Source organism: Urocitellus parryii, chromosome 1 (genome assembly GCF_045843805.1).
Source record: "Urocitellus parryii isolate mUroPar1 chromosome 1, mUroPar1.hap1, whole genome shotgun sequence".
NCBI lineage: Eukaryota > Metazoa > Chordata > Mammalia > Rodentia > Sciuridae > Urocitellus > Urocitellus parryii.
In genome coordinates, this window is record NC_135531.1 from 78,125,998 (window position 1) to 78,149,033 (window position 23,036).

General features: G+C 38.9%; 1 protein-coding gene, 1 long non-coding RNA gene and 2 pseudogenes across 5 annotated transcripts in view; 1 reads left to right on the forward strand and 3 right to left on the reverse strand.

Annotated features, from left to right (window-relative positions):
- The window catches only part of Pcsk1 (proprotein convertase subtilisin/kexin type 1), a 37,313-nt gene extending 36,007 nt beyond the window's left edge, over positions 1–1,306 (reverse strand). The window contains exon 1 of the mRNA XM_026385861.2: positions 1,127–1,306. Within this exon, the coding sequence (XP_026241646.2) occupies positions 1,127–1,306 (180 nt within the window). The remainder of the gene's footprint in view (positions 1–1,126) is intronic.
- LOC144255745 (uncharacterized) overlaps positions 1–23,036 on the forward strand; it is a 471,309-nt gene that overhangs the window by 403,817 nt on the left and 44,456 nt on the right. The gene's annotated exons all lie outside the window — the stretch shown is intronic.
- On the reverse strand, positions 15,736–16,180 carry LOC113180757 (CDP-diacylglycerol--inositol 3-phosphatidyltransferase pseudogene; annotated as a pseudogene).
- Positions 22,382–22,980, reverse strand: LOC113180721 (rRNA-processing protein FCF1 homolog pseudogene; annotated as a pseudogene).

The window sequence follows — 23,036 nt, forward strand, 5'->3', positions numbered from 1 at the left end:
ATTCCCCAGCTGAGTCGATCTATGGAATCGCCAACGCCCACGCTGATTACTCATCCATGACTTCAGCTGAGTCTCAATTACCACCTCGGGAAGGAGGGGAGGACGCGCCAAAATGTTTTACAACTCCTTCCTCCCCCGCTTTGATCCGAACCAATTCCAAGACAAGGGACAAGGGATTGATTTTGAGTCAAGAAAAAGGAAAGCTCTAGATTAGAAGTCACATCCCTGGGGGACACTTGGAATCGTGGGGCTTACCAGGCTCCTTCTTAATGCCTTCACGTTTTTCCACCCCTCTCCCCAAGCAATCTATTAACCAGTCGCCTCTTGGATAGCGAATCATTTCCCCTCGTAAACTGGAAACGATTACGCATTTGGCTCAAGAATAAGAAGGAGATAGATCCTTTGCCCACAGCCAATTCTGTAGGTCGATCCTGCAGGGCCACCGGCAGAGCAAAGTTAGGAAGCTGGGACTTCCCAAGTTCCCAGGTGAAAAGCCAGGGCTCCCTGAAAATGCTAAGAGATTTGCACCCACCTGATCTCCTGCCAGTTTCCCTGTCCATTCCGCAGCCCCCCAACCTCGGAATAGCTAGTTCCGGAAGCTGGTGCTCTCCTAGGGCTCTGGGCGTGCCCCCAAACCTTGCCGACGGACATCCCCAAGCTTGCTAGGTCCCTTGCATTAGGAGTTGTATCTGATGCTGCCATATTGAAAAGAAGGAAACGGCCGGCTCCTGACGCAAATGGCCCAAGTCCCTGGCGACCAAGCGCATCTCCCAGAGGCGCTCGGTTGGTGAGAGCCAGTGTGCATCTCAAGTTCCCTGAAGACGCGTGGACGGGTTTTTCTTCCAAACCGCGCGGGAAAATATTTCAATTCTAGAGAGGAATAATCTCAGTAAGAATAATCTCAACCCAGCTGCTGCTGCTTCCTCTGCCTGGCTGCGCAAACAGTAAATAATGCAAGCCTTTTCCCTCCACTAGCGTGCGGAGGGAGAGAGCAAGAGAAGCTCCTTGCTCTTAACCACACCGGGCGCGGGAGAGTGCGACCAGGGGCTCCCACTTGGGAAACCGCGCTCTAGTCTCACCAGTCCCCTCGGACACCAGAAAGTTTCTTGAAAGTGCAAACTCTTACCTGACCCAAAAGGTCATAGCCCAGCTCCTCTGCGATGGCCGAGGCTGCCTCTGGGCCCCCGGGGATCTCCGCCGCCCATTCATTGACAAATTGCCTTTTCGCTTTTGCACTATTTAAAGCACACCAAGAGCACAAGAGGGCGAAAACAGCGCACTGCAGAGTCCAGGCTCTTCGCTCCATAGCTCACACACTTCTCGCACAGAGTGGGAAGAAGAGAGGGAAAAGATGCAAGACAGGGAAAAGCCAGACAGACTCGATCTTCCTACCCTCAGTTTCTGAACCACTCCTAGCTCCTAGTAGCTCTGCGAAGAGCTAGGAGGCGCGCGAGGAGAGGCTGGGCGGCGGCAAGCGCTCACTGAAGCGCTTTGGTCTTCTGGCTGAGTGGAGCCCCAGCCCTTCCCAGACAGAATGGAAATGAGTGTTTACACGTCAAATCGACGAAAGCCATCTCTTGACGTCAGATCTACCTGGACTAAGATCTGGATGGTATTCCCGGCGGGGTGGAGAAGCGACTAAAATAAGCAGCAAGGGATTAAGAAAGGAAGGAACCTTTTGCCGGGATCAGTTAATTCTGCTCCCTGCCTCCCTGTATATTCTGGAGCTGTGAGGAATATTTTCACTTCTCAAACAGAAGTGCCCCTATTTGAATGTAACTACTAAGAGCCAAAGGCTGGAAGCTAAGCACTCTTTTCCTTCCCTGTATCCATTTTCTTTATATTTACTTTAGTGTCTTGTATCCTGGAGAAGTGGGGCGGCATGGGATTCTTATAATGGTCCTTTTGGTCCTTTGAAAAAAAGGCTCTTAGATCTTTCAAACTGGACAGAGTCTTGGGGTGGAGCGGGGGGGGGGGGTGGGAGGAGAGTAAGTTGCTACTGCCCAGATTCAGCTTACCTAACAAAATGACCGTGTCTCCAAGACAATGTTAAAACAATATTTTAAAAAATAAGTGTTAATCACTCAAACCACCTTAGTTCACAAATTTACTTCCTTTTCTCCTGTTTCACACTGGGAATGGGAAAAAAACATCTAAAATTGTATCCCAGATAGAATTTTATGCATAGCCCAGCACCACCAGCACCATTACAGTGTTTAATGGGGGGGTGGGGTGGAGGGGGGGTTAGTCACATGATTTTTGAAAAAAAAACATGTTTTCATTTATCAATAAGGGGTTAGGGGTCTAGGGTTCCAAATTATGTTGTATTGACTCAAGAAAGGAAAGATCAGGTTTCATTAACCCTGTTTTTTTCCCATTTTTCTCTCACTTGAGCTCTTCACTTTGGTACTGAATTAAAGCTGTGCGATTACTTTCCCATAAAATGCACAATGTATCTTTGTGGGAGAATGCTTCTCCGTAAAAATAAAACAAGCGAACATTTAAAGGAACTCCCCACCCCTGACCCGAGAAAAATAAATTCAGTCTACCCTGGCGGAACCTATTTGGATCCAGAGGGACTGACCCTGGAGAGAGAGAAACCAGTGTCTAATATTCAGCACCGAGTTCTGGACAGCGACACAAGCTGCACAGTTGCCGGAGCTGCTTTGGCTTCTGAGCACCAAAGAAATCTCTTCTGCAGCTACCCAGTTCCAAGTTGTTTCCTTTTGACTGGTGCCTTTCCCTTCGTTAGAATAGCAAATAGGGAATTGGCCACAGGAGGGAGTGTGGTTTTGCTCGTGATCAAGACTTTTGCATCCTAGTTTGTGAAACGGGTTGGACTCAGCCCCCCAAAGTAAAATTGCAGTGAGACACAAGTGAACAAGTGTACCGAGACCGAGATTAAAAAGAAAAATCATTTAAAAATACTCCCAACCGCTGGGGGGCGCAATCTAGCCTGTGGAAAGAAAAGGAAGCAGATTGGAAAGAAAACAAAGATATAGGGAGAAAGAAAGCAAAAGATGCTTTTTACAAGAAGCAAAAGAGACAAGACTTGGTGGAGGATAAGGCTCAGAAGTGCTAACTCTTGATTTCCTCTGGGCTTGCAGAAATGTAGACTAGACTGATAATTTCATTAAACATAAAACATCCTTTATCAAAACAAAGGCCTAAGCTAATAAGACATGTGATGAAGCTAAATGATTTACAATGTAACTCTCATGTGAGATGTGAGGGCCACGATTAATAGCTCTGTTGTCTGCTCTGTAAATTCACATGTGCATGTTGATGGCTGGGTGAGCTGTCTTCCTTTTTTTTTTATTCTTTAAAATTTTTTTTAATTTATTCTAATCAGTTATACATGACAGTGGAATGCTCTTCGAATCACTGTACACAAATAGAGCAAATCTTTCACTAGCTCTCTAGAGTGTTTCATTCTACCTACAGATAGATGCTAGCAAAGGCAAGGGAAACCTGTGGTACATGTTTGGTAATGGTAGATATGGTCAGAGCAGGAACATGCTTGTCTCTTTCTTATTATTATTCAAGTAAATCAGCTTGGGACAGTGTTAGCAATTAGGTCAGTGTCTCATTTATCTTAAGTGGAATACCATACAGGCTTGGAATAAACATGTAATTGACGTATTTAATAAGGTAAATGAAATTCTCACTTTCCACAAATACATATCCATATTTATACTGAAATTGCCTGAATTTTATCCAAAGGATCTTATTTCAGACAACTTCTGGGATGCAAAAGAAATGAATTTCTGCCAAGGTATGGGTATAAATATATTTAGAATCCACATTAAAGTTTCCATATCAATGGCTAGTTTTATCCTGGTTTTTGGATTCAGGCCCACATATATCATGTTTTACATGGATTGGAAAAGCCACTGATAACTCTTAAGTTGAGATTAATAGCATTCCTTTGATCTGATTAATTTATATACGAACCAGGGTATCAGAAACTAAAAAGGCCTATGTTTCTATTATGAATTATTAAATGTCATGCTTTTCATGACTTCTCCCAACTGCCCAATGACAGTTAATAATTTATTAGGTTTTCTTGGGAGTAACAAGAACAAGGCTAGTATAAGCAGGAGGTAAGAACACATTCCTATAGATTGCCAGATTTTGTTAGTCTTAGAAAACAAATGGTTTAAACCTTTGTTGATGTGGAATAAAATATACCCTTTCATGTACACTAAACAATGTACTTAATGGTTTGTTGCAGAGTATATATATATATAAACATCCAGGTCAAGGAAAATAACATTTTGAGCCTTGAATAATAATATTTTAAGACTTTCAAGAGACACTGGAGAAGGGGCAAGAAATCAGGTGTCAATGTGCTCCTATAGTTTCAGCTACTTGGGAGTCTGAATCAGGAGGATCACTTGAGCTCAGAGTTAGAGGCCAGCCTGGGTAGCATAGTGAGACCGTGTTTCAAATAAGGAAAAAAGAAAGGGTGAAGAAGTAACTTTAATTTAACATTTTCTAATTGTCATGTAGACAATTGTTTGCTGAGGGTAATAGCAATTGTACATGAAGTTGAATGTGTAATCAATTAGTCTAAAATTAAACTAGAAGCTATTTTGTAACAGAGTATATTTATAGAGGAAAAATTACTTATAATGGTGTTTCCCAACACAGAATATAATGATATTTGTATGACATACTTAAATAAATTGGAGGAAATTTGGGGACTTGATGAAGACTTTTTTATATTACATAATTACAAGAAAGTAAAATACACCATTTTGGGCAATATATTAAAATTGAATATAGATGACTTTGAGAAATATGAATATACTTCCATCAATATAACTTTGTATATCAGGTTTAATGCCTGAAAAGTATTTAATGTCATTTCTAATCAAAGCATTTTAAAGATGAATGTTCTTTTTTAAAAAATGTTTTAAGTACTGGGGATTGAACCCAAGGGTATTCTACCACTTAACTACCTCTAGCCCCTTTTAAAATTTTTATTTTATTTTATTTTGTGCCAAGTTGCTCTGGCTGGACTTGAATTTTCAATCCTTCTGTCTTGGCCTCCCAACTAGCTGGGATTATAGGCATGTACCACCACATTCAGTTATCTTTTCAAATTTTTGATAGCACTGTCACTGAAACTTCTTTGCATAATAAAAAATGTTATTAAAACACTCTATGACCATTCAACAACTTGCAATTTTGATTATTTGATTTTAAATAATATAATAGTGCTTCCTTTAATTTCCTTGTCAAAATCACCATTATAATTTCACCTGGTGATGCATATAGATATAGAATCTATTCAAATTTTATATGTCAAGTATCACAAAATAAAATTGAAATTCCAAATTGGAAAATACACATGAATTTAAGAGAAGTTACCAAGGACCAGCTTTAGGATAAAAGTATTTAGTATATGGGAAGACTAATATTAGGGACACATGTAAAAGACACACTTGACAGGAATACCTGACTTGCTTCTTCATTATTTCTTCTCCCATGACCAAATTTTGCTGGGCATGTTATACTAATTACACACACTTAAAATATAAATTCCTCCAGCAGATTCATAGACCCTTTTCATGTCATGAAAAGGGACTTACTTGTATCAGGTTGCTGAAGTAGATATCAATGTCATAGCTAGTCTGCTTAACTGAGTTCTAGGAGCTCAGCATCAAGCTGCTAGCCAGGGTTTCACTAGGAATAAGAAGACCAAATATCTTGAGAGACATAATTAACTGTTAGGAAGCACTGATCATAGAAAGAGAGGTAAGAGAATAACAAAATGAAGCCTGTACTTCAAAAGTTTCTGAAGTGAATGAAGATTTTGCTGAATAAAATAGATGAACACTTAAAATATTGAATTTAATTTAGAATTATTAAACTTGAAGCAATGGATGCTATTAATTCCAATTGTTGAAAATGGTTATTAGTCAAGTGTGGTAACTCATCCCTGTAATCCCAGCTACCCAGGAGGCTAAGGCAGGAGGATTGCAAATTTGAGGCTAGCCTCAGCAACTTAGTAGGGACCCTGTCTCAAAATTAAAAATTAAAAGGGCTGGGGATGTAGGTCCCTGCTAAAGCATCCCTTGGTTCAATTCCTAGTACTGAAAAAAATATTTTAATGAAAATGGATAATTAAACATAATTGTATACAAGTATTTAGTAACAAATTTTCCTTATTTAGAGGAGATTCTTTAAAAATATGCATTTACCAAGGGAATCAGAATATTCCTGCTTGTTTTTCCAGGAAATGCTTATGCTTTTGGTTTGCATAAATTTGGTTTGCACTCTCAAACACTGTCAGTTTCCCAAGGAATGTCTCATATATAACTACTTTCTTTTCTCCTGAGGTATACTTTTCTATGAGGATTATAAATGCTTAGTGTTGAAAAAATTACCTGAATGTTATCTAGTTCCTTGCTTTATAACATGTGGTCCACATGCCAGCACTACAGGCACCAGTAGGGAGCTTATTAGAAATACAGGCCATCAACTCCCACCCAGAACTACTGATTCAGAACTTAATGAGTCTTTGGTGAATCATTCCACATGAAGTTTGAGATCTAGTTAACAAGTTAACACCCCTTACATGCATGACACTCCTCAGAAGTATTCCTAGCAAGTTGTCAGGTAATCATGGTCTCCCAAAGCAACTTCTGTGGTTTAGATTGGCACAATGGTAACAAAGTCCATCCTTGCAATGACATAAATCTTCCCTCATTACCTACTTCCAGTCAAGCATGCTAATTCTCCCTATAGAAACACTCTGACAAGTCTCTTTTCTACATGATAGCTCTAGCTCTTCATATTTTGAAGGCAGATTATTATGTCCTGTTAAATTTTTTTCTACTCTAGTTAAATACCCCTCATATTTTAAAAACTTTTGTATTGTGGTTACTCATGTCTGAATAGGATCTTTTAAACATAATTTTTAATATAGGTACTGAGGCTGAAGTGTGAAATGTATAGTTGGCTACAGTTATGCAAATTTGAGCAGGAATTTTGTCTCCTTTAGGAAACTTTTTTTCTATCATTGCTTAAAATAGAATTGGTTTTATTTTTTTCTTACTTAACAAATATTCTACTAATATCTGTTATTATTCACATGTGCTTGATATTAAGTCACTTCTAACCTGATTTGTATAGTTTTTACTTTTTCTATATGTATATGGGGAGAGAGAGAGCTCAGAGTGTGAAAGTTGATATTTTTTTTCCACTGAATTTCAGGTTCTGAAGATATTTGGAATTTTGATGTTATCATCCAATGATTTGCTCCTAGCTTCAAGTTATATATGTAAGTGTCAGTAAACATTAGTGTCTTCATTCACAGTAGTAATAAGATTTAGAAAGAAAAGAAGGCTGACCCACCAAAAAATCTGCTACAAGTTAAAATTGATCTAATAATCGGCACTGTTACTAATTTGCTTTACCAGATAGCAGAAACATCTTGTCACATGAAATGAAGTGTTCAGATAGATAATGGCCATTTTATATATAAAGAACTAGCTTTGGCTTGCAATATCATAATTTTTCCTATGTTATGTTAGGTGTCATTGATCAACATTTTTTTTGAGTACACAAACCAAATTTTTACTTGTTCTGAATTTTATGATCATCTACTGATGGGAACTCACCTCCCTTTTATTCTTGGAACTGAGAATTTTTAACCACTTATGGCCTTCAAGCACTGATATTTATTCTTCTAACATTTTGCAGTGATTTCTGATGCTATTTCAGATGTCTCAGAATAAATTTACTCTTATATTGAACTTACCACATACGAGAAATCAGGAGATTGCTTTTCAGTTTTACTGATTGTATTTCTTGCTTGTCATATCTGGGATCAGGATTGTAACACTCCTTTAACCATTAATAGAGATAATCATTGAAGGTCTATTTTTCCCTGCTTGTTTATATGTATCTCAATGCAGTATTTCAAGATTATCATTTATTAAACAATACACAGATTAATCCAGAATTCACTAGAAGGAGGCGAGAAGCAAAGTTGAAGTTATGTTCAGTTCACTATGTATCTCTCAGTGGATAAATACTTGCTATTAAGAAACCTTGAGGTGACCAAACCTTCAGCTGGTGCTGGGGTGGGGAAAAAAATCTGAAACCAATTCACATCCTAAGACTGACAACTCCATTCTCAGCTGCCTGTATCTGTTCTTCTCACCTTGAACCCTTTGATCGTCATTGTGGAAAGGGAAAACAGAAGTGTTACGGCAGAATTAGTACATAGCACATTACCTTAAAATTCTAAATTAGGGCTGGGCCTGTAGCTCAGTGGTAGAGCACCTGCCTTGCATGTGTAAGGTACTGGGTTTCATCCTCAGCACCACAGAAAAATAAATAAATAAAAATATTGTGACCATCTGCAACTAAAAATGTATTTCAAAAAACTCTAAATTAGTTTCTAATATTTAAATTCAGGAGATGTTTCATAAAAAATTGGCTCCTCTTTAAAACTGGAAAGTGCAGGTCTGAGAACAGTGGTCCCCATTATTCTTGTATACTAAGACAAAGTGTCAAATTCTGCAATTGTGTTTACTCCATCTCTAATTTCCTCCCCCATAGTGAAGAACAAGAATGCTTAACCCTATCAAAAGTAGAGGGAAAAATAGTAGAGAGAATTAAGTGTATGAACAGAATTTTCTCTTTTTTTATATTTATTTTTTAGTTTTTTTTTAAGATGAACACAATATCTTTATTTCATTTTTTATGTGATAAAAAATGAAATAAAGATATTGAGGATAGAACCCAGTGCCCAGCGTATGCCAGGCAAGTGCACTACCACTTGAGCCATATCCCCAGCCCAGACAGAATTTTCTCTTATGCCAGACTTACCCATTAAATTATGGTGTCTGCCTGTCTCCTGGGAATGCTGTGATTGTGTCTTCAATCCTTCCCTGGGGCCTCCTGTAGACTCTACAATGTTCAAATCTGACCCTGTGTTTCCATGGCTCTCTACTCAGAGGCAGAAAGTGAAGGATAGGCCAGTAGGTACCCTATCTCAAGCAAATAATGTGTATTGTCAATTATGAGTTGTTACATCAAACTGCAAAAACTTATGCCAAGCTTCTTTACTTTAGTTTCTTCATTTATAAAATGGAGCATAAAGGTGACATACCTGATGGAATTATTATATATAACTTGTACTTTCTAGTACAAGTCAATGAGAGTTATTTTTACTGAGTTGGGTGGGGAAGAAGCTCTCTCCTTACATCACAGTTTGTTATGCCAAGTGTTTTCAAGTCCTGGAGTCTGGAGGAGGTTGTGTGTTTGTGGAGGCAGGTTGACTGTGGAAATGATTTCAAAGCCTAAAGCTGTTGAGCTGTGACACACAACACTCATATTTCTCTTCTCTTTTCCTACCTACTAATTTTCTGTGTGTTCCCTTTCATCTTGTGTGTGTGTGTGTGTGTGTGTGTGTGTGTGTGTGTGGACTCACATGTGCTGGGCAAGCACTCAACCACTGAGCTACATCTCCAGCCCCTCCCCTTCGGCTTTTCTTTCTCTCATTGTCCTGTAGTATAATCTTAACTGATTTTCCCATAAGCCTGAATAGAGAGGGAGGACAGATTTATTAACTCCTGTTCACTGAATTGTTGAGTATGAAGTGATTGACTCATGGCTCTCGCAGCTGGCTTCACATGTCTGACTTGGTACCATACCTTTCCTCTTTCAGTTCTTGGCATTTTATTTCAAGATGGAGAATAATCAGTGATCAGTTAAGGGTACTGATAAAACCTAGAGGGTTTCTATTTCTTAACATGTTCTCCAAAAGTGATACCTTACAATAAAGTACTATTTTGACTTGATGTTGTTAAATATGGGTTCAACATTCAACATCAGCAGTGGTCAGATCATAAGGCACATAGAGAAAATAGTCAAAGGGGGATCTTTTAAACTGTGTTTATCTTTTCACCTTGCTCTCTTGCTATTGTAACCAGCCCAACCTGTGATTCTATCTGTGTGACTGGATAGTAACACAATGATTTAGTTTCCTTCCTAACTTCATGTGGGTAAGTTTGGATCCAGCCTACATGAATGATGATCAAGGGAGTATAGGTAAGTAATCTAAGGAGGCAAGGACACCCATGTTTTCATAGTTAATCTAACAGAGCTAAAACCAGAGCTCAGGTCTGCAGTGCTCCCACCCTTCATTTACTGAATTAGTTTGAAGTTTAATATTTTGAGCAGTTGAGCATTGAGTCCCCTTTATCTCTTACTAGCATAGTTACCTGGGACAGCTCTTAAAGCTTCAGTTTTCTCTTCTGTGAACAAAGGAAATAACATTGCCTGTTATTTATGAGAACTGAATGTGTCTAAATCATATAAATCCCTTCAAACAGGGCTCAGTGCATGGTCAGGGCTCAATAAAGGTTAGCTGTATGACTGTTAGACTATCTTCTCTTGTTATTTTCATGGCTTTGCATCAAAGAGAACTGTCCATGTCTTCAAATTAATTCTAGGAGCACCATTCCCTACGTTTATCTTACTTTAAAATATTACTATCTTTTGTTGTTTTTGTAAACTTGGCATTCTTGCCCCAAATATTGTAGGGAAATAATTTTCAAATGGTTTGTTACACATAACATGTACCTCGGGTGCTTACTTAAAATACATATTCTTAAGAACTAACCCCTTTACATTCTGAGATGGTGCATGACCCAAGAATCTACGAACTTCAACAAATACCCTTCAAGGCTATGAGAAACAGTCTAAGAGGCCCTCAACTAACATTTGCTTCTACCCTTACTGCTTCTCTTCCTCTTCCAATTCCACTTCATGGTCTACTCCTTCTTCTTCTCTTCTTCCATTAAGTTTCTTTTTTTAAATCATCATCATTGACTTCATCTTCTCTAACTTCTGCTCATTTCTTTCCTTCTCCTCCTTCTCTTCCTCCTCCTCCTCCTTCTTCATCTCAAATAGACTGCCTGAGGTTATTTTCCACTGTTAGGCTAGCTCTGTTATTATCTCTTCAGAGAAAATGCCACTGAACTTAGGGGAAAAAACAGAGTGATTACTCAAAGAAAAACATATGTATATCTTCTCTGGAGCCAATTAGGAAGCTAATCCTTAGGTTCAAGTGACCATTTCCTCACATAATTGAAGGGCTCTCACCACCAGGCATCAAAGAGACTATGATTGTCTCTGTAGCTTATCGATGTTGATCCACATTCAGTACCCCGACAGTAGGTTTTAAAGTTTTTCCTATGAAGGTACAAAAACTAGATATAGGATTATTGTTCTCTTTTTTAGAAATATTACTTTTTTATTGACAGGTTTTTCTCCAAGCTATCCAAGCACTCCAAGACTTTTATCAATTTTTCACTTCTTGCTCCAACTCCTGACTTACTGCACCTAAATGCTGGGAAAATACACACACACACACACACACACACACACACACACACAAAAGCCTAGTGCCAGATATAAAATAATTAACCAAGTGTGGTCACCAATTTGAACACAATATCTAGACAGCCTCCAAAAAGCAGATATTTTACAATTACCAAATTTTCAAAGTATATTTAACCTGAATTGCATTTTTGATTATGTTTATCAGTGATTATAATTTTCTGCTGCATACTATAATCATTTAATAGCTTTTTAATACCGTTGCCTGGGTCCTAAGCTCCCAGGTTGTGATTTAATTGGTGTGGAATGGAAGATGCCAGTTGATTCTATTGGGTATCACTGGCTGTCTGTGGAGATACATGAATCAAATGTACTTAACCATTTCCTGCTCTTTATGGTCTCCTGGGGTATAGACATAGATTAAGCCTAGAAGTAAAATAAAGCAGGATAACTTTAAAAACACATTTGTCTCAATTACCTACATATCTTAAGGGAAATGAAATGCTAAGATTTCTTAAATATCTCAATTCTCTATTTTATTTTAGGATAAATATGACCTTGTCAAAATGAATTTCAGCACCTTATAATACATGGAACCTTAAGGACATTCCAAATGAACCTTAGCAGTATAAGAAATAAAGGTAAAAGAAAATTAAACCTGGTGGTTAAACAATTTTCCTTTACTGAATCACAGTTGTTATTGTAGAAATGGCCATTTGAGTTGAGAGTTCACCCAACCTTGTCCTGTGTGAGCTTATGAAGGCTAAATGGAGACACTTACATAAAGAGGATGTTCTTTGCACCAGTTCATGTTTCTAGCTTATGCTTTTTCTACTTTGATTAAAAAGTAATGTACTGATATTATGACTTGCAAATAAACCTCACGTAACATTGTTGGTATTAGGCATAAAACTTTTTTTAAAAAATTAGATCACTAGTAATTTCGTACTGGTGTCTGTCTTAAGGGTCTGACACTGCAAATCAAAAATTTGACTCAAAAATTTGAATTCTTCTCTGATGTTATCTCAAGCTCCAAATTCTGCTGGTTTCTATGATTTAAAATATCCGCTTTAAATATTCCCACCAAATCATTGTCTATAAACTTATCTTTTCTTCTCTTGTTTACATTTCTTCTTTTTTGTTGTCATACTTTCTGTGAATTTTTCTCAATGTATATTTCAACCCTTCTACTGAGTTTTTTCACTTAATATTATTAATTTTCAAGAGATTATTTTTGCTTTATGACTGTTTCCTTTTCTTTGCCTCTGTTCTCTCAAGGTTTAGAATATTAATACCAGTTTCGTTTGTTTGTTTTTTAAAATTTCCTCTCTCTTTGTAGTTCAGCAATTTGTTTTCCCCTGTTTGGTTTCAGCCCCCTCTCTCATGGTAAGGGCATTCCTCAGATCTCTGGTGATACTTGGTTGCTGAGCCACATGAAGAACAAGGAAAGAAAGACTGTGATCATTTAAGTGGGGACTGACAGCCGTGTGCTTTGCTGCAGATTGGTCTGCTGAGTGGATGAGAGGAGAGAATTCCGGTAGCAGAGTATTTCCCAAAGGCATTCCTTCTGGGTCTGTCAGATTCCTGGGGGAGTGGACCAGAACCCTCGGGAACTCAGCATCCATTGTATCTCAAGGGATGTTTCATGTTTCAGTGAGAAACCTCCGGCTTTAAAGGTGCCTGATGTCCCTGGTGAGCCCCAGTTTTACTCTCTGAGAAAGAAACCTTCCATCTCTCTCAAGGGTGGCAGAAGGACAGTTTCTGGCAGTGGAGAGTGTGATGTCAGAAACTTCTCAAACAGACTTTCAAGCAATCTTTTTTTATTTTAGCATCTATTTTCATCCTGATGACCAGATCTATTTTATAGTTGCCAATTCCTAAGCCTAAGGAAGTTCCAAGGTGTACAAAGGTTTAGTTCTTGGCTTTTCCTGCCACTCATTTGATGGTCGGTTTTATCGGGTCTTCTAAATTATCTGCTTTTCTGCTCCCATAATTTTGTCATTTTTCTCTTCACTCCTATTATTCCTATTCCATGAATTCATTCATTGTAGTTTTTGAAGGGTTTTAGGAGAGAATGAAAGTAGACACTTATATTTAACCAACAAATTTTAGCTGGAAGTGTTGTGGTCAGTCAAAGAGAATCACAGTATTTAATTACTAATAAACCATAGGGTAGCTATACAATGGAAAGTTACGCAACCTTAAAAATCATACCAGTGAATATTTATTGATATGGAAATATATTGATATATTATGTGGAAAGTGATAGGTTATTGTCATTAATAATAGCAGCAAACTAAGCAATTTCCCTGTCCTTACTCTCTACTAAGGATCCTATATCACTTGAATCTCACACACAAAAAAAATCTTTAAGGGAACTACTATTGTTATCAGTTTTATACATGAGGTTTCAAGAGAAACTGGGGTTTCAAGGGATTAAGCAATTTACCCGAGGTCACAATGTCTTTGACCCAAATTTAAAAAGACTACCACTAAGGAGGAGGAGGAGGAGGAGGTGGAGGAGGAGGAGGAGGTGGAGGAAGAGGAGGAGGTGGAGGAGGAGGAGGAGGTGGAGGAGGAGGAGGAGGAGGGAAATGAGCAGAAGTTAGAGGAGATGAAGAGAATGATGATGATTAGAAAAAGAAAGTTAATGACAGAAATGGAACTCACAAGCAACAGTGAGTTCTATCCACAAGCCATATCAAACATCAAAAGGCTACTAGAACACCTTTGACAAGGATGCATTTGACCAAGCACAACCTCTGAGGTTCCCCTTCTTCCCAATGGATGAGATGCTGGTCAGCAGCTTGTAGAGATGAGAAATCTGATAGACCTAGGGCAAAAAGTAGGAGATTGATTTCTTTACTGTTTTCATTGCCCAGAAACAACTTATCCTATCATGTAAGGTAACAAATCACACAACTCAACAATTCTGATATCCAGGTCTTTGCCTAAGTTCTGATCCAGAGATTTATTTGACACAATTGTGTACCTTATTTTATTTTGTGCCTAGATTATAGAAGTTTTCCATTTATGTACATTGAGTGGATCCCCATAAACAGGTCTGCCACCGTCTATTTTATACAATTAATGTGTGAAACTTGTAGTATATAATTAAACTTATATAAAATAAAAAGAATATATTTCCATAATCCATGTGAAATTTATCCTTTGAAATTCCAAGGAATATGTCCCTGGCTGCCCTAGAGATGTATGTTGGAGCACAGGACACTGTTATCCATGCTACCATTCCTATGGTCTGTCATTTATAGGTTTAATTCCCATGATGAAAACATTTACCAAAGTCCACAGAGAAAGGAAATCCTTCCTTTCCTTTTTTTTTTTTTTGGAGGGAGGAGGAAGAATCAAGTGGAGTTTATTAAAATTGCAGACTTCTGGGCTCATCTCTGGAGACTGATTGATTCTGAAGGTCCAAGAGGTTGCATGCTGAGAATAACCTATAAGTGGTCTAAGGGCCACACTCTGAGAAACCAACTAATCTTTTCTGGAATATTTATTAAGTAACTACTGCATGTCAGGTTAAGGTAAGTATCCATCTAACCACAGAGAAAGGAACAGGAAGTCTGTGCACTCAGGGAGTTTACACTCTAGTGGGGGGTAGAAATATCAAGAATATGACCATCAGGGACATATGAAGGTGGGTTGAGAAGATGTGGCATGAGCGTGGGTGGTCGGAAGGACTTTTCTCTGTCATTCTGGAATGACAGAAAGGAGCCAGCCTCAAACCGGGGGAAAACATCCAGGTAGATCTTCCTTTTTACCAATCTCCCCTTAATCCAGGGCCTGATCCAAAAATGTCTAAAAGGAAACCAAGTCCAGAAGAGAGAAGCTGTTGCCTTTATTATCAAGGCTTTCAAGGTCAGGGTAGACCCGATGGAGGAGACTGCCATAGGAAGGATCTAGACGGCCCCTTTCCTCCTGGGCACGGTGCCCCAGGCTTCCTGTGGCAGGGGGCAGAGATCTGACTTACCTGCCTTTTGGGAAACATGGACCCTGCACCATCTCTCTCAAGTGTCCCTAAAACCTCAGGCCAGGCCAGAAGCCAGGGCTGAACCAACCACATGTGTGGCGATGTGTAATCCTCAAATAGGCTGCCTGGTACCACAGGGGCCTCCTGAGCATCCTCTTTGATTTGTAGACCAGGTCTTTGGGGATCACAAGGGTGGGCCTAATCTTCAGGGTTATAGAGATTGTGACAACACCAAAGAGAGACTGGCCCCCATCCCAGCAGGTTGGAGAACACATTAGGAAGACATGAGAATGGGCCTCCTAGGAGGGGGAGGGAAGCCATGTGGCACAATAAGCCATGTGGCACAATAATCAGATGGGAGGTTCCAGAAGTTGTCAGGGTCACTTCTTCTTGGCACACTCGGCCGCATCCAGGGCAGCCATGTTGTGGGCAGCTGTGATCAGGTGGATGAACTGATGAGGGACTTGAGCAAAGCGATGGGGCAGTGACCCAGAGACCCATTCAGAAAAGCCCCACAGAGCCAACTAAGGGTCCCTCGGAGAAATTGAACAGGTAGAGGAGGCAGTAGAAGAACTCATTTCCAGCACATTGGGTGAACAGAGCAGGCCTGGAGGTGTAGTGGATCTGAAGCACTGGATTCCCAGAGAGGTTGATCATCTTGTGACTCTCACTACCCAGGACCACAAAACTGTGGAGGTGCAGCCAGTGACTGGCCACATCCAAGCTCATGCTGAGCTGGAAGACAAGGGTAGCTCAAGAGTACAGCAGGGCCAGGTTGACCAACAGACACATGGTAGAGCATCAGTCCGTCAGCATGTCCAACATGACTCCAAACCGGGTTCCTTGATTGAGGGCCCAAGCAGCATGTCCATCAAAAGCATCTAGAAGTCCGCTGAGCAGATAGAAGGAGAAGGCTGTGAAGGGGTAGCAGGGCATGAAGTAGAAAGCGATGAAGGTGAAAACAATCTAGGCATAACTCTTCTTCGCTCCTCCTTGCAAAATTGGAGATCAGAGAAAGGAGGAAGAAGCCCCTTGCCTTCCTTTTTAAAGAACCACCTTGGCCCCTAATCCCCAGAATAAGCATATGTATATTTATGGTGGTACATTCAAAACATGCAGAATAAATTTAGTGGAGGATTGGAAAATAAAGGCTTTGTGTAGATGTCCTATTTTCTTGGCCTAGAGAAGAGAGCTGAGGTATTGCCCATAAACTTAAACCCTTTGGAATATTCTCTAGATCTCTAGCAGCTGTCATTTTAGTGGTTCTTATTTTTTCTGACCTTACCTCTCTTTTCTTCTTCTTACAGTCTATCCCTCTGTTAAATTGGCTCTCCTTTTAAAGTCCCACTCTTCTCTTTATTTCAGAAACATACCATCTCTTACTCTAGAATCCTTAATTTCCAAGTCTGGTCTAACCTTGTAAATTTCCTAAGCTTCATGCATTTTTTTTTCAAATCTCTGACATTCTCTTGTCTGCATTTTTTGAAGTCATGTTCTGAGCAAAGATGAGTTCCAGATCCTGTTGCTATGTGTAATTTTTAGAGGAGGCAGTCAGGGTGTGTAGTAGGGAAGGCAAGCAAGATGAAGTCTGCTATTTGGTATTGTAAATTAAATTTTAATTTTCCAAAGGAACATCAGTGAATTCCAGTGATTTACTTTAGGGCAGAGGGGGTGGGAGGGAAAGTGAGGGAGCAGGGGATTAACAAGGATGGTGGAATGTGATAGACATCATCATCCAAAGTACATGTATGAAGATACGAATTGGTGTCAACCTACTTTATATACAATCAGAGATATGAAAAATTGTGCTGTATATGTGTAATAGGAAATGTAATGCATTCTGCATTACATTTATTTTTTATCAATAAAAAAATACCTCATTGGCTGGGTGTGGTGGCACATACTTGTAATCCCAGCCTCTTAAAAAGCTGAGGCAGGAGAATTGCAAATTTGAGGCCAGTCTCAGCAACTTAGCAAGACCCTGTCTCAAAATTAAAAATAAAAAGGGCTAAAGATGTGGCTCAGTAGTAAGAGTGTCCCTGGATTCAATGTCTAGTACCCACCCATCCCCCTGACATATCCCTTACTGGTTTACATAAGAAACCCATTTCCAATTGTAAATATAACTTGACTTAATTTTTTTCCCCATAATCCTTGTTACACTAAAAAATGGACTACCATTTATATGATATTTAAAGCTACCATGGCCAACTGAGTCTCTGTAATTTCTGGACTTTCTTCTGTGTTTGCAGGAGGAAGTGTTTAGATAGGCTCCTAAGATTTGGAGATGTGAACCAGGGTTCCCCAAGCTCCTTTCCTATTCAGTTAGCTGCAGGCTTTGCTTCAGAGAGGATGCAGTGTTTTATTCCAGGAACACAAAAAGAAAATAAGCAGTCAGTGCTCAGCTTTTGAATTGCTAAAAATACAATTTAAACCTCACTGCACACACGTAATCTATAAAGTCAAGGGTATTGATATTCAAGATCCAGTTTCTTTTGAGCTACAGGCCGAGCCCCAAAGGAAGTAACACATAAAGTTTGTGTCACCAACAATAGGATGGAAAGAGAATAGATACAGAGCTAGACTGCTGTATCCTAGAGACTAGATAAAGGTTGCTCAGGCTTGGGGGAAGAAGGGTCACTTTGAAGAAAAAGCAGCTGAGAAATATGAGTGTGCAATTTTAGCTTTTCCTCAAAGACCAAGGTATGGAGGGAAGGATGAGGACTGAGCTTCCTGTCATTTGGAGATTTGGGAGAACAGGCAGGAGTCCAAGTATTTAACAATTAGAAAGTTGCAAACATTGGCCAATTAGAAGAGATGTCCCACTAATTCAAAAGATCATTCTGGTCAATGTGAGCTAAATAACAGACCTGGAGAGAGGCAGGTGGTGCCTGGCTCCCATCTGAGACAGTGCAGTAGCATTGGTGCATATATGCTTCACAGCACAGTGGCAAGGGAGGAATAAAATAAAATAAGCCCAGGCATGAGAAAGCATGAGAGACTCCTTAGGGCTTCTCTCATGTTTTTCAGAGACACGGTTACAGCTGAAAGTGTGCAGATCTGAGGGCACTTGGTAGTGGTAGAGAGATCACCAGAGGACTTCGAGAAACCTGAACCCAAGTTAGGACCTCAGGTAGCAGCAGAAATACTGCGCATGAGGGCTAATTTCCAAAAGATAGGCAAAACAATTTAAAGCAACTGGTGCCATCAGAAAACAAAGAATGCATACTGAACAGGTCCAAGTATATCCAGCACACACATGTACACGTATGTACACACACACACACACACACACACACACACTCATTCCATATGCTCCTGCACAAGCTCTCTTTGGAATTAAATGTCATTTGGTGAAAGAATAGAGAAATGAAGAATCTTAACATGGCCTGCATCTGATAATAAAATAACAGCAATAATTTGACTGAGCTTACTTGGAAAGACCTGATATGGTTTTCTACTTTTATAATAGTACATTTGTTTATAGGAAAACAAAAGATACATATTGCCCTTTGATGCCTACTTAGGAGGGTGTGTGTGTGTGTGTGTGTGTGTGTGTGTGTGTGTGTGTGTGTGTTTGTGTACACTCTGAGGCACCTTGTCTTTGAGACTCTAACTAAATTGGTTTAAATGCTGTCTATTGTGTTCCAAGACCCTACATACTTTCTCATCACTCCTGAAAATATAAAAAGAACTAAAAAAAAACTGCTCTGCTATAACAGCTTCTTACCACATTGGTGTTTTTTAGATATTTTATGTGGTAGAGATTTCCTTTTAGATGGAATTCCCAGTTGTAAAGGAAAGAACATATAAAGCCAGGGTCATTCTGACTGAGCAGAAATGAGGGACCAAAAGCAGTTCAGGGCATCTATCTGGAGCATGGGATTGAAGGGCCCTTACAAAAAAAGCTATTGCTGTCTTCATTTCTAGACTGAGCATATTACAGAAAGTGTATTAACTTGTGTGTGGAGCTATAAATCGTAAAGTTCTAAGTGTGACTCCTGATGGAATGGGAGTTTTGTGCATATATCCCTATGTCCCTTAGGGATTTGACACTATCCAATTATTTGCTACTTTGTGGATTTAAAGGAGAAGTGAAAGCAAGTGACCAAATGTTTTGCTTTGGCATGTGGGAATCATCCTGTCAGCGGTTCAAAAAAGCAACTTGCTATATTTTATTAATTCATTTGTTCAACAAATATTTTCTATGCTTTCACCAACACCAAACATTGTGTCGGCTGCTGTGGAAACAGTTTCATTCAACCTCTATGGACAATTTTATTTCTACATGACGTCTTTGAACTGTAGCTACTTCTGCTGCATGTAGCATTTTCTAATTAGAACAAACTGAATGTTTTTATGTCGGTGCTTAAAATCTTGCAGCTCTTATGGGTTTACTTCCTTTCAGTAAGATCAATGCAAAAAAATTAAATATATAGACCTTGCCTATGTTGATCAAATTCACATAAGGAAAGTCTGGTCTTAAATACAGAGTCACAAATATAATATCACTGATAAAAAAATGCAGTCAAGCAGATATCTTTAAAGGCATTTCTGTTTGCCACTTATTGGATCATATACCATACAAACCTTTCCTAAACTTAGACTCCCTGGATAAATTGTGAAGAAAAATGGTATCTTTTAAAATATTTGGTGCTTTATCTGGATCAAGTTATACACATGGTTAGAGCAAACAATAGTTTCTGCCCTCCCCAGTGTATCTGATATCTAGTTCCTTCAAGACAACTTTTCAACTTTCTTGACTTTCAAAAATTTCCCTCTAAGTAATATTGGGTTTTCTTTCTTTCTTCTTCTTCTTCTTTTTTTTTTTTGGTAATAGGGATTAACCCAGGGGCACTTAATCACTAAGCCACATTCCTACTCTTTTTATAGTTTTTCATTTTGAGACAGGGTCTTTTCAAGTTGCTTCAGGCTTCACTAAGTTGCTGAGGCTGGCTTTGAATTTTCAATCCTCCTACCTCAGCCTCTGGAACCGCTGGGATTTTCTTTTATCTTGATATTTTTCAGTTTTAGCCATTGTGTGGCCTGAAGGCATCTAGCCACCTGAAGGCATCTTAACCACCACTGTACCCCTTCCTTTTACAATAGCTTCTGTCCCTTCATATATACATCAAAATTCATTTGAGTCATACATTCAGTAATTTCATGATTAGGTCATATAAAGTTGATTCACCCTAAGGCATATTGTCTACTCTAATTGCTTTTCTCATGGTATATACTTTGTTATACTGAATATTTTGTGTTCTTTGTTTTGTCTTCTATAAAATTATCACCAATTTATCTCTAAAATTCTCAAATATCTTCTTGTTATATTTAAATGTATCACATAGTCCATCTATGCCATCTTTGTGGGGTCATTTTCTAGAGCCTTCTAACCTGGATTGTCTGGACAAGATTCTCTTGATGTTCTGTGCACCTTGCAGAGAGAACCGTTCATCATTGTCAGGGATTCTCTTCACCATTCTCCTGAGTTAGAACTAATATGCTTGGTCACAAATCTTCTGCCCATCTTGGTATTTTCCTTTGTTTTCATGGATCCCTTTTTTAGTAGATGCCTGAAAAAAGGTGCATGTCTAAAAATGCCTTAAATTCACCCTCATATCTAATCAAGGATTTGTATGAATGTGTAATACCATATTCTAAATATTATTTTCCCTGGGCATTTGTATACATTGCTCCAATATCTTACCTCTAACTAAGATTTTGCTAATGTACTCAAAGCTATCTTATTTTATTTTATTAGAGGATTTTACAATTTTTAAAAACATTATCTTCAATGTTCTGAAATTTCAGTGATGTGCCTCAGCCCAGGCCTCTGTTTACCCAGAGCATGGCTTTCAGGAAATGTGCATGACAAACTGGACCTTCATTTTCTTGCTGCCATGGTTTGCATGTGGTTTGTGGTTCACATGTGGGAAACTTGGTCCCAGAGTAGCATTGTTACCTGAGGTGGAGCCTAATGGGATGTGGTTATCTCTTGCTGGGTGTGCTGCTTTTGGAAGAGATCAAGGCAGTTCTCCTAGAACCCTGGTTGTCTTTGAGAAAGGAAGCCATTTTTACAAGAGCAAGATTGGCTCTCTGGCTTCCTATTTCATATATGATCTCACCCTCTGATACACGTACAACTGCCATCCACCATAATTCCTCACCAAAGGAATTATTTGTTCACTAGTAACATTTCTGTTTTCCCTGTTTGAGATTTCTGTGTTTTGGCTGCTGGACCTCTTGATCTGGTCTATTGTTTGCATAGGGATTATTTCATACCATCGTTTTCTCTCTAAGTTCTCTAAATGTTTAAAAAATATATTTTTAGTTGTAGATGGACACAATAACTTTATTTTATTTTTATGTGGCGCTGAGGATTGAACCCAATGCCTCACATGTTCTAGGCAAGCACTCTACCACTGAGCTACAATCCCAGCAGCACCTCAGGTATCTAAACTTGATAAATAATGAATCAGATTAAATTGAATGAGTTCATATGAAGAAAACTCTCCCCTCCAGGAATACCCTCCTTCTACATCATCTTCATATGATGACATCCTGCCTATCCAACCACAATCTGATCTGTCTTCTAATTCTTCCAGTTTGTTTTTCCTTGCGAGATTCAAGAATATCTATCACTTACTCCTGTGGAACATGTTCAATTGCTTATTTGTACTCTATCCAATCACAGATTGTAGTCCCCTGAAAGGAAGAAATCTGTTTTGGGCACCACCTACCACCCCCATACTGCCTCTAAAAATCTAACCTAGTGGTAATACTATTCAATTTTTTTTTTTTACTATAACATCTGATTTATTTTAAAAATGCAACAATTTTTTAAATGAGACAAAATATCATTTTTAAAAAGCATCAAGAATTGAGTATATTTAACCATATTCAGCTCATAACAGAGAAAATAATTCCTGCTATATGAATTATTCTATATTCTATAGCTTGTTTACTGAACTGGCAACTGAAAAAGTTGGTTGAAGGAAGGTAGAGGATTTTGTCTTATAAGAATCAGAACCAAGGGGCTCCATAATCATCTGGCACACACTCAATTTTGTATCTATGGTTAGAAATGTACATGATAGAAACTCCAGGGCTCCTCCAGATTCTTCCTTTAAGGTCATGGTCAACTAGCCACAATGTAACACGTGTGCTGAGTTACTCTTTGTACTCAGCAGTTACCTGCATAGGTTCATTTGTGCATGCATGGTAATCGTTCAAACCCTGGATCCTTTGCAATCCTTGATATTTTTGCCCGATTTCTTAATTTCAACCCTTACACAGTCAGTTATACAAGGGATACACTTGGCATACAGGCGGTCCATCATTGACTGCACTAAGTCCAGTTTGACTTTAATTGAAAAATTTGATAAAGTTAGCATCAACCAGGTGATGATAAGGTGGGCCCAGTTGTGTGTTATATTAAAAGAATAGACAAGAAGGGTGTTGGGGGATTTCTCTTTCCTTCAGTGCACTGGGATCTTTTTTGTTGTTGTTGTTGTTGTTTTCTTTTTAGGTTTTAATCTGTCCTTTTCTTTAAGCCTCTCATCTCTGAGATTAAACATTTGCTTCATGGTCACATACTTCCTTGCTTTCTTTTACTTTCTCATGTTCACTCCACATACCCATTTCTTCCAGATACTATCCAGTTCTCAATATGTGTCTT